At 41.4% G+C, this 11757-nt stretch overlaps 1 protein-coding gene across 1 annotated transcript; it reads left to right on the forward strand.

Annotated features, from left to right (window-relative positions):
- The first annotated feature begins 22 nt into the window (after positions 1-22).
- On the forward strand, positions 23-11116 carry LOC143004753 (intestinal mucin-like protein). The gene is made up of 21 exons (XM_076155885.1): positions 23-48; positions 185-504; positions 1141-1216; positions 1381-1547; positions 2495-2661; positions 2755-2926; positions 3058-3305; positions 4050-4233; positions 4489-4744; positions 5300-5472; positions 5886-5955; positions 6179-6306; positions 6384-6415; positions 6507-6675; positions 7181-7285; positions 7722-7762; positions 8028-8084; positions 9650-9748; positions 9914-10042; positions 10323-10411; positions 10912-11116. Exons 1-21 carry the CDS (start codon positions 23-25, stop codon positions 11114-11116), a joined length of 2913 nt encoding a protein of 970 aa, XP_076012000.1.
- Positions 11117-11757: the final 641 nt, after the last annotated feature.

Here is an 11757-nt window from a genome sequence, read left to right on the forward strand (position 1 = left end):
AGTTTGGGTTGTCATATCGCGTATGGGGCGGGTCCATGTGCCACAACAGTACCACCCACCCCGACCCCAACTATTTCTACCACTCCTACCACAGTGCCACCCACCCCTACCCCCACTATTCCTACAACTCCTACCACAGTGCCACCCACCCCTACCCCCACTATTCCTACCACTCCTACCACAGTGCCACCCACCCCTACCCTCACTATTCCGACCACAGCGCCACCCACCCCTACCCCCACTATTACTACCACTCCTACCGCAGTGCCACCCACCCCTACCCCCACTATTCCTACCACTCCTACCGCAGTGCCACCCACCCCTACCCCCACTATTCCTACCACTCCTTCCACAGTGCCACCAACCCCTACCCCCACTATTCCTACAACTCCTACCGCAGTGCCACCCACCCCTACCCCTACTACTCTGACCACTCCTACCACAGTGCCACCCACCCCTACCCCCACTATTCCTACAACTCCTACCACAGTGCCACCCACCCCTGTGTGTTGTCTTGTCAATGGAATTTCCTATAATCCAGGTAAATCATTCTTTCATTTTTAATTTTAGAGTTTTTAAGCATCTACATTTTCTCACTAAATTTATGCTGTTCTCAACTATTAATATGACTGGAGCTGCATTAAAACTGATGTTTTGTTGAGAACTCATTCCTTCAAACAGTTTCAAACTGAAACTTTGTATTTGCATTGATTGTATTGTATTCCTATTTTCTTGTAATGAATTAGTAGTAAAGATTTGGCATGTTTGATATACCTTAATATTAATTGCTGCGACTTAATACGGTGTGAGATGGGGTTGAATTGATCTAATTTAAAAAGCTACATTTAAAAGGAAAAATATTCATTTTACCCATATCTGTAGTATAATTTTTGTAATGTATATCTGCCACATTCTACATGAATAGAATAGAACATTCTGAAAAGATTAGAACTGTATTGTATAACATCTGACTTTAAATGTTAATAATTAATTAATAGTTTGTATTGTCTTGTTTACACTATCAAAAGTATGCAGTGTCCATGTTATATTGTTTAGTTCACATGAAGTTTTTAAATCGTTTTTCCTTTTTAATTTCGTTCTTAGTGTGTGACTGTTGATATGATTCCTTTTTTTTCTCAGGGGACTACATCCATGATGCCCCTGATGGTACAGGGTGGTGTTACTACGCATACTGCAGTTTGGGTTGTCATATCGCGTATGGGGCGGGTCCATGTGCCACAACAGTACCACCCACCCCGACCCCAACTATTTCTACCACTCCTACCACAGTGCCACCCACCCCTACCCCCACTATTCCTACAACTCCTACCACAGTGCCACCCACCCCTACCCCCACTATTCCTACCACTCCTACCACAGTGCCACCCACCCCTACCCTCACTATTCCGACCACAGCGCCACCCACCCCTACCCCCACTATTACTACCACACCTACCACAGTGCCACCCACCCCTTCCCCCACTATTCCTACCACAGTGCCATCTACAACTACTCTGGACTGCATCAATGTGCATCCACCAAGAAAGGTGTGAAATACTACTTTTCCCCCCCTGTTGGATAACATCTTAGTTCTGTTTGATAAGACTACTTACTTATTTATTACCTATCTTCTTTTAGAATTGGGAGGCCTGGGAAGCTGACAACTGCACTCGTGGTATTTGTGTCAATGGCAAAGTCTACTACAGCGCTTTTATATGTCCCCCTGTCAAAAAAACGATTTGTGTAAATGGAGGCAAAGTTATAAAGGTTTATAATGACAGGGGCTGCTGCTTCCATTATGAATGTGAATGTGAGTTGACAGGTAAGTGTACAACTGGTGTTCCAACAACAACCAAAAAGGGAAGTACAACTGGACCCGCCACGCCAGTAATAGACTATTGGACTACTACAGTTGTTACAACTACAACATTGTGTTCCTGTCTCGTCAATGGAATTTCCTATAATCCAGGTATGTCATTCTTTAATTTTGAATTTCAGAGTTTTTATGCTTGGTTACATGTAGTAGTTGCCCTTTCCAGCAGCCCTAGTTTTAATTCACAGTTTTTCTTTGTTTTTTCATTACTTAAATTATAATAAAAGTATTTACATTTCTCACTCAATTTATACTGTTCTCAACTATTACTATGACTGGAGTTGCATTAAAATTAATGTTTTGTTGAGAACTCATTCCATTCATTCTGTGACTTAATACAGTGTAAGATAGGGCGATGGGGTGAAATTGATCCAATTTAAAAAGCTAAATTTAAAAGCAAAAGTATTCATTTTACACATCTCTGTAGTATAACTTTCAGTAATGTATATCTGCCACATTCTACCTAAACAAAGAATAGAATAGAACTGTATTGTCTCACATCTGACTATAAATGCAATACATAAGTATTAATATAAATAGTTTGTATGAAGTTTAATCGTTTTTCCATTTTAATTTTGTTCTTAGTGTTTGACTGTTGATATGATTCCTTTATTTTCACAGGGGACCTGGTCTATAATCGCACTGATGGTTTAGGGTGGTGTTATGTCGCATATTGCAATTTGACTTGTAAAATCGAGAAACAGACCAATCCATGTGGCACAACAGTGCCACCCACCACTACCACTACCCACACTCACGACTGCATTTATGTGAATCCACCAAGAAAGGTTTGAAATACTACATTAGTTATTCCCAGTAGGATAACATCTTAGTTCTGTTTGATTAGACTACTTACTTATTTGTCACTTATCTACTTTTAGGAAGGGGAGTCCTGGAACATTGACAACTGCACTAATGCTACCTGCTTCCATGGCCACGTCTTAGAGAAAAGTCATGACTGTTCCGTAGTCGAAAAACTGATCTGTGCAAATGGACGCAAAGTTGTAAAGGTCTATGATGACAGGGGCTGCTGCTTCCATTATGAATGTGAATGTGAGTTGACAGATGTAAACCTACATTTGGTTACTTTGACCATTGTTATCTTTGACATCCACATAATTAATTAACTATAAATTGTGGTGGTCAGCATGAGTTACTCATACATGGTTCTTCTTATCCTACAGGTGTGTGCAGTCTCTGGGGAGACTCTCACTATAAGACATTTGATGGAAAATCATATGATTTCAAGGAGAATTGTTCATTCTACTTGGTTAAAGAGATCATTCCTAAACATAAATTGACAATTATACTGACCATCAATGAATGTAGTACCTCAAACGATGCATCCTGTACCAAGTCTCTACTTGTTCTTTACCAAACCTACGAAATTGTCCTGACTCAGTTCAACACAGCAGGAACAATAACCAATGGAGTAAGCATTCCCATTCAACTTGTCAAGACAAATTGGGGGTAATTCATTAACAAATATCACAATAACCACACAGGTTCATGCTAAATAAACAGCAAGATCATTCAAGATCATTCCTAAATCTTTCCTTCAAGCACCATTAGTAACACATTTTTGTATTGTGTGTCTAAGGTGAAAGCAAATCAAAATCATGTCAATGAGCTGCTATATATTTAAAAGGCACACTTTACTCTGCTTTAGTTAGAGTCAAACCTAAATGAACAAATACGCAAAGGAAACCTAAGTTCCGACCTTTAGAGCTTTACATTTTATGAGAAGAGCTACAGAATGCTTCATACGCATCCAGACCCTATTGGGAGTCCTGGCACATTTCAGAGTTTGCAGCGTGAAGAAGAGGCCTGGTCCCTTAAGAATAAGTGGTTGAATAAACTTGACATTGATCACTAACACACAAAGCAAAACTGTTGAAAAGATCACCTGATGAAACACATGTGAATTGTTGAGTTACGCAAATACATTTGTAACGGCTCTTCAGATACAAAAGTTGAAAAGAGGCTCCAATTAGACTTTTATCTAAATTAATGCAACATGTATTAATTTATGAATTACCCCTATTGTTTACTGCTTTAATGTCAGTATCTTACTTCATTCATTGAAGGCTACCGACTTGACGGTTAGTGATGGAGTTAGACATGCTGCTATGTGCTATTCATTGTTTCCCTCGTGTTTTGTTTTGTCCTTATTCAGGTGTTTGTGAATGACAAACGCATCTATCCTTCCTTCCAAAATAAAGCCATTTTCGTCACCGGCACTGATATGGCGATCACTTTGGAGATACCAGATATTGATGTAAAAGTGGTTTATAGAGGTTCCTCCTTCACTATTAACATTCCTTATTCCATCTTCAATGGTAAAACTGAAGGACAGTGCGGTGAGTTATCAGAACCTTTAATGTGTGAAAGACATTGATATGCATGAGATATCTCTGCTTTTACTGAAGAACGTTACTCTGAACGTTGTTTTCTCAAAACAACAAAAAAAAGCATGTCTTCTCCATCCAGCACCTCCACCAGACCGACCACATTCATTAACATGCAAATATCTATGTCATTTGTAAGCATGTGTAATTACACTCACTGTCTGGAGTTCAGCTTGCCCATTTCTTATCCTGCTTCTCTCTTCTCAGGTACCTGCGACAACTCCCAGGCCAATGACTGCCGTAAACCCAATGGCCAGGTTGCAGACTGCAAAGACTCTGCAGGCCAATGGAATGTTCCCGGCACACCCTGTGAGCCCACAACAACCCCACCACCTACAACTACAAGTCCAGGACCAACCACATCAATTACAATTGGACCAGAACCAACAGTCACAACCAAAGCCCCATTCACTACCACTGTGCCTGCATGTGAGCCTGCCATCTGTGAGATCCTGAGGAGCAGGTGAGAGAACAGCTATATGCTTTATGTTTCCCCCCACGTTGGTTTTGTCTGTCCAACTGCCATTAATCAGCAGGATTTATCAAAAAGAATCAACAATTTTTCATGAAACTAAGTGGGCAGGTTAACCACTTTGGCACTTTTTACCTACCTTTTAATAACATGTAATAGAATAAAATAAAAATAAAAATTGGATAATTGTGTCTCCTACTTCAAATTTGGGTCAACTGTCACAAATTTCTGCTTACAGAATGTCTTGACCAAGCAGGACAAAAAATGTATCTTTGCCTTTTGGAACTCTTTATCATTTTGCTGTAGTTGACTGCCAAACTTGAGTGGGTGTGTCTCATTCTTCTCAGAGTGCTGTGTAGTGTGAATGAATGACCTATTTATACAATATATTTATCCATTAGTCCATCTATTGTAACCAAACTTGTATATTTATCTATTTGTCTGTCTATTGTATGCGGTGGACATGTGCACTCACTAGTGCAAAAAAATTAAACATCAATCAACTAATCAAATTCATAAAAGATGATTTTTTTTTGTCCCCACTAGTGTATTTGCGCCATGCTTTTCAGCTGTGCCATCAGAACCATACATTAAGACCTGCAAGTCAGACATTTGCAATGGTGGTAATAACACCTGCGCCAGCCTGGAAGCATATGCCGCCGAGTGCTCTAATGAAGGAATCTGTCTCGACTGGAGGAACGCCACCAACGGGGAGTGTGGTAAGATTATGATCAAAGAAAATGTTTAGAGCTAAGTGTGTTTAATGTCAAATTATGAAGTATATGAGACGAAAGTGAAACTCTGGACTTTCTCAAACTGTCAGATAATGCTAACAACTATATACATATTAGTTTTCAGTCCTCTTTGTTAAGTTATAGCATCGTTCACACCAAAAGTAATATGTATAAATAATGTACCACAGTAGAACCAGTGTTGGAATACATGAAATAAAGTAATTAATGATAAACAGCTATAGACTACACAGAGATCTGCCCGCCACAGTAGTCGCGTCATGCAACATTGGGACAAAGGTCTATGTAAATGGTGGTTTGTGTCTTTGTATTTGTTTGATGACCTGCTTATGTGTGCTCAGTAGTCTTCAAATGTTTAAAAACTGATCTCTATCTTACAGTGCACAAATGTCCAAGCAAAAAGGTGTACTTGGCCTGTGGCCCAACAGTCGAGCCTACATGCAATGACTGGTAAAACATTTTAAACACTATCTCTTATTATTGTTATAATTATCATTAGTACTAGTAGTAATTGAAGAAGGGGAAGTCGTATTGTAATTCTTGCTTATAATAATACAATGAACAAAAAAATACTATTTTATCAAATTCCATAATTACATTACATTTTTACAGTTTTATAGAGATCAGCTGTTTTATGACAAGACAATTTATTTACCACCATTTTTGTTATCAGGTACAACAAGGTGTTTGGAAAAGATTCTCAGTCTGACACTACCTCAACCAACACTGGGGAAGGTTGCTTCTGTCCTGAAGGCACCACACTGTTCAACACAGTCCACAAGGAGTGCGTGAAGGAGTGTGGTAAGATGAGATGCTTCGAGAAACTTTGGTTTGGCTTATGAAATGTTTTTATTCACACTTCTTTTTTTAAATTGCAGGTTGTGTTGGACCTGATGGAAGACCCAAACAGGTGAGGACTCCTGCCTTAAACATGCATTCCTGCACAGACTAAGATGAGCTGTGTTTTTATCAACTTTCTGCTGTTCTATTCTTTCTCATAGCCTGGGGAAAAATGGACAAGCGACTGTAAATCCTGCATGTGTGACCCAGATTCCATGAGTATTGAGTGTTCGGCTATTGAGTGCCCTATAACACCTGGTCTCAACTGCAGCAAGCTGGGCGAGAGGCTGGTGACCAAAACAGAGAACTGCTGCCAGAAACAATCCTGTGGTCAGTTACACAATTCTTTGTGGTTGTTTTTAAGAAGAGGCAAAGAGATGGAAAACTTGAAAACTGATGTTCCTGCCAAAGCTCTCACAAATTCACCAGCACGGATTTGAGTTGGATTGAGATAGAAAATCTGTTTACAGTTTAACTTGAAAATACTTGGATGAAAAAAGTGTTACCTTTGCACTGTCCACATATTTCTTTTTCAACTCAGCTAATTCTGGCAGTCAGCATCACATGCATTACTTTTTTTAAATAACTTTTTTCAGGAGACCTGTAGTAATACATCTGGAACAATCACTTCAGTCTTCAATGTGTCTTAGCATGCAAATTTGTACCTTTCATTGGTGAAGTTATAGTCATTTCTAGCAGTCTCATTCAGAGGAAAGCAGACCACTAGCTCTGCTTACTAGTCCTCTGCTATATTCTGGCAACAAATGTCAATGGCAAAATAACAATAATCACATCCAAATATTGAGCATCCTCTCCTCCTTTTCCCCCCCAACAGAATGTGACGCAAACCTGTGTCCCATGGTAATCCCCACCTGTCAACCTGGGTTTGAGCTCAATGTCACCAAGGAGACTGATGACTGTTGCACAACATATGAGTGTGGTATGTGAATCTAGCACCAATATCAACGAAGCTCAATCTGCTGAAGTTAAATAATTTGGTCATTAAGGAAATTTAAAGAAACGTAGTAAATGTAAATCATTTTTCTCTTAAAAGTTCCACGATGACTGAAACATTTGAGAATACGCTATATATATTCTCAAACATTCTTATTCATCCATCATTTTGAACTGCAGCATTTGGGCAATTTTGAAGTGTACATTTCATTAGGGAACATGCTATTTTAGGGAACGAAGGAAAATCCGAATATGGAGAAGTGGGATCTTTTGGGCCTGATTGCATCATCAATGCTTCTCTCTAAATATACAGGTCTTGAATTGACTATAATTAAGTGTCACATTAATTACAGTAGACGTTTACATTAATTATCTAGCTTAGATGTTAACTTGTGTTACTCTCCTCTCTTTTGTTTCTGCAGTTCCTAAAGGTGTATGTGTCTACAACATGACTGAGTACCCGGTAGGAACACAGAACACAGTCGGCAACCTTGTCTCACTGTCCAACTGCAATTACAATCTAAATTATAACTTGCACCAGTATATTCTGCCATGATGACTTGACTGATTGTTGGACATTAGTTGGAGACCAATCTTTTCTTTTTTAATCAAAAAATCGAATTGAAATTCCCAACAAATAACAACCATAACAAGCTTACACTAAAATATAACTCACTGCTCAAATCAAGCCCTTTTAACTGAACTCTTATGTTCATTTCTTTTCTAAGCCTGGTTCTAAGATACCAACACCAGAAGTACCACCAGAACCACCTATAGAATCACCAGTAACACCAACTCAACCATCAGGAACAACAACTACAGGACCATCTGGCCCAGGGACTCCATCAGGAACAACAACTGCCAGACCGTCTGGCCCAGGGGTACCATCAGGAACAACAACTGCAGGACCGTCTGGCCCAGAGGCTCCATCAGGAACAACAACTACAGGACCGTCTGGCCCAGGGGCTCCATCAGGAACAACAACAGCCAGAGCATCTGGCCCAGGGGCTCCATCAGGAACAACAACTACAGGACCGTCTGGCCCAGAGGCTCCATCAGGAACAACAACTGCAGGACCGTCTGGCCCAGGGGCTCCATCAGGAACAACAACTACAGGACCGTCTGGCCCAGGGGCTCCATCAGGAACAACAACTGCAGGACAGTCTGGCCCAGGGGTACCATCAGGAACAACAACTGCAGGACCGTCTGGCCCAGGGGTACCATCAGGAACAACAACTGCAGGACCGTCTGGCCCGGGGGCTCCATCAGGAACAACAACAGCCAGAGCGTCTGGCCCAGGGGCTCCATCAGGAACAACAACTGCAGGACCGTCTGGCCCAGGCGCTCCATCAGGAACAACAACTACAGGACCGTCTGGCACAGGGGCTCCATCAGGAACAACAACTACAGGACCGTCTGGCCCGGGGGCTCCATCAGGAACAACAACTGCAGGACCGTCTGGCCCAGGGGTACCATCAGGAACAACAACTGCAGGACCCTCTGGCCCAGGGGCTCCATCAGGAACAACAACTGCAGTACCGTCTGGCCCAGGTGAACCATCAGGAACAACAACTGCAGGACCGTCTGGTCCAGGGGCTCCATCAGGAACAACAACTACAGGACCGTCAGGCCCAGGGGCTCCATCAGGAACAACAACTGCAGGACCATCTGGCCCAGGGGCTCCATCAGGAACAACAACTGCAGGACCGTCTGGTCCAGGGGCTCCATCAGGAACAACAACTGCAGGACCGTCTGGCCCAGGGGTACCATCAGGAACAACAACTGCAGGGGTACCGTCAGGAACAACAACTGCAGGACCGCCTGGCCCAGGGGGACCATCAGGAACAACAACTCCAGGGGGAGCATCAAGACCAACAACTCCAAGACGACCTGGCACAGATTACGACATCGTGACAACTCCAGGTGGAGCATCAGCACCAACAACTCCAAGACGACCTGGCACAGATCACGACATCGTGACAACTCTGGTGGGAGCATCAGCGCCAACAACTTCAGGACGACCTGGCACAGATCAAACACCACAAACCACCAGAACCCCACCATTCAAACCTGGACCTTGTCAGGAGTGCTACTGTGGCCCCAATATGGATCCTTTTACCAGGCTCAACATCATTCAATGCAAACCCATTGTCTGCCAAACAAAGTGCAGCAAGGCATGTCTACTCACAGTACAGACTGCCTAAAACAGTCTTTACAGTCACAGCATTTATAACTCACACTTGCCTTACCTTTTGCAGTGCATCTTTGTAAAGGTGTAATCAAGTGTTAGAGGGAATCATGTTGATTAAAGTTTGTAGTTGTGTTAATGTTTTCTGTCTCTATTTTCCAGGGTCATGAATATCAGGCTATGGCTGACAAGTGCTGTGGAAAGTGTTTTCAGAAAAGCTGTATTTTCACCACACCAGACAACACAACTGAAGTCATTCAGGTCAGTTGATGATTCATTGTAGAGTAGAAAAATTTTCAAATTTAAAGAAAATTACTGTACACAGGCTGAACACACCAAACAAAAGCCACCAAACAATGGATTATCATTGTTTTAACAGCAATTATGTTGAATAATACAGAGCTTCTCTTTTGCCTTTTGGTACAGGTTAATGGTACATATGTTCCTCCTGGTAACAAGTGTGTGAAATACACCTGTGAGAAGATTGGTGATCAGTTTGTCACCAAGGAGACCCAGCACACTTGTCCTCCCTTTGACCCCCTGGACTGTGAACCTGTGAGTGTCTTTCCTCATTAACACTAATAATTCACTGATTAACCCTGCAGCCTTGCTCGCTCTGCAGTTTTCATCGTTCATATCTTTACAAAAGCGGTAAAATGTGCTTGTCTTCATTCAGGGAACTGAGACAACTGACTCTGATGGATGCTGCAAGATATGTAAGCTTAACATTATAGCAACTCTCAAATCAAAAAACAAAGTTTTGTGGTCATTGGATAGAGAGACTTACCCCAAGCTATATGTTCCAGGCAAGCCAAAGAAAATATGTGAGGTCAAGAGTAAGGACACGGTCATTGAGGTCAACGGCTGCAAGAGCCTGTCTGTCAACTTCACATTCTGCGCTGGACAGTGTGGAAGCTCATCCATGTGAGTCCATGTTATACCTGTGTGAATGCCAGTAAAACAGACTGAAAAACTAAAATGTAATAAATGTTTAATAGTCTTGGTCTATTTGTCTATATGATGGCTGATGGCTATCAGACGGAACATAATGAAGTCCAATTCAAATCAATTGAAATATTACACAGGAAGCTGTGTACAGCACAGACAACAGGACTTTTTTTGGTCTTGAAGATTTTTGCTATCCAAACTTTTTTAATTTGAGGCTGACAAAAAACACAAGTTTGTGCATCTCATGTAATTCATATGCCTTTTTTATATTTTTTTTATTTGAGTCATTATCACCCATTACATTTACATGCACTAAATACTATAAATGCACTTAAAGACAAGTCTGCAACAAAGCTGTCCATACTGGGTGTCATTTATATTTATGTCATGTTCACCTCCATAATGGTCTTGTTGGTAGTGAACATTTGCAAGTGCAGCATGAGGAAAGCTAATGCTGCTTTGTGTTTTCTGTGCAGTTACTCTGCAGAGTCAAACTCAATGACGCACCAGTGTGAGTGTTGCCAAGAGACCAAAACCAGCCAGAAACAGGTTGAGCTCCGCTGTGCCGACGGCAGCAAGAACCTTTCCACGTACAACGTCGTTGAGGCCTGCAGTTGCAACAAAGCAAAGTGTGTTGAGTGGGCTGTAGGCAGCCAAAAGGGGCGTCGCAGGAGACGCTGAGCAGAACAATATGAATACTGCATCTCACTGGACTGAACCCTTGCAGACATTATGCAAACATTATATAGATCCAGTTTTTCTTGTCAGGTTTTATTATTTATAACCCAACATGTTGCCTGATTCTTGGGCAACTCTTTTGAAGAGTCACAAGATATGACTGTGATGTAAACATTATATAGTTAAATGTGGATTTGAAGTATATAAATAAAATTATGCTACAACAAAATGATCTTTTGACTCTACATTCTTCCTCATCTCTCACTCACTCACTCACACAACCATTCATACACACACCCTCACTCAAACAAACATGCATGCACGCTCATTCACTAACATACACACATGCTCACACACATGCTCATTCACACACACACACACACACACACACACACACACACACACACACACATACACACACACACACACACCCACACACACATAGACACACACATGCAAATTGTGATACCAGTTGCTCCCTGTAATCATCCATGATTACCCACAACTGTAGTTTATCATCATCAAATCAATCGGATGTGAATGATCTTCATACTTTTCACTGATTGGTGAAATGAATACAGAGTTGTGAGTCCTTTTGATTTTATTTATATTCAGCTTTACTGAGCTGTTTATTTATCTGATCT

This window comes from Genypterus blacodes, unplaced genomic scaffold (genome assembly GCF_046128005.1).
Source record: "Genypterus blacodes isolate CSIRO-AG114 ecotype Tasmania unplaced genomic scaffold, CSIRO-AGI_Gbla_v1 ptg000067l_1, whole genome shotgun sequence".
Lineage (NCBI taxonomy): Eukaryota > Metazoa > Chordata > Actinopteri > Ophidiiformes > Ophidiidae > Genypterus > Genypterus blacodes.

Bases quoted from the DNA above. Each gene is read 5' to 3' on its own strand.
- LOC143004753 (XM_076155885.1), top strand. From the start codon at position 23: ATGGGGCGGGTCCATGTGCCACAACA. The intron at 3,306-4,049 runs GTAAGCATTCCC...GTCCTTATTCAG, and splicing joins CAGGAACAATAACCAATGGA to GTGTTTGTGAATGACAAACG. The intron at 10,412-10,911 runs GTGAGTCCATGT...TTTTCTGTGCAG, and splicing joins CAGTGTGGAAGCTCATCCAT to TTACTCTGCAGAGTCAAACT.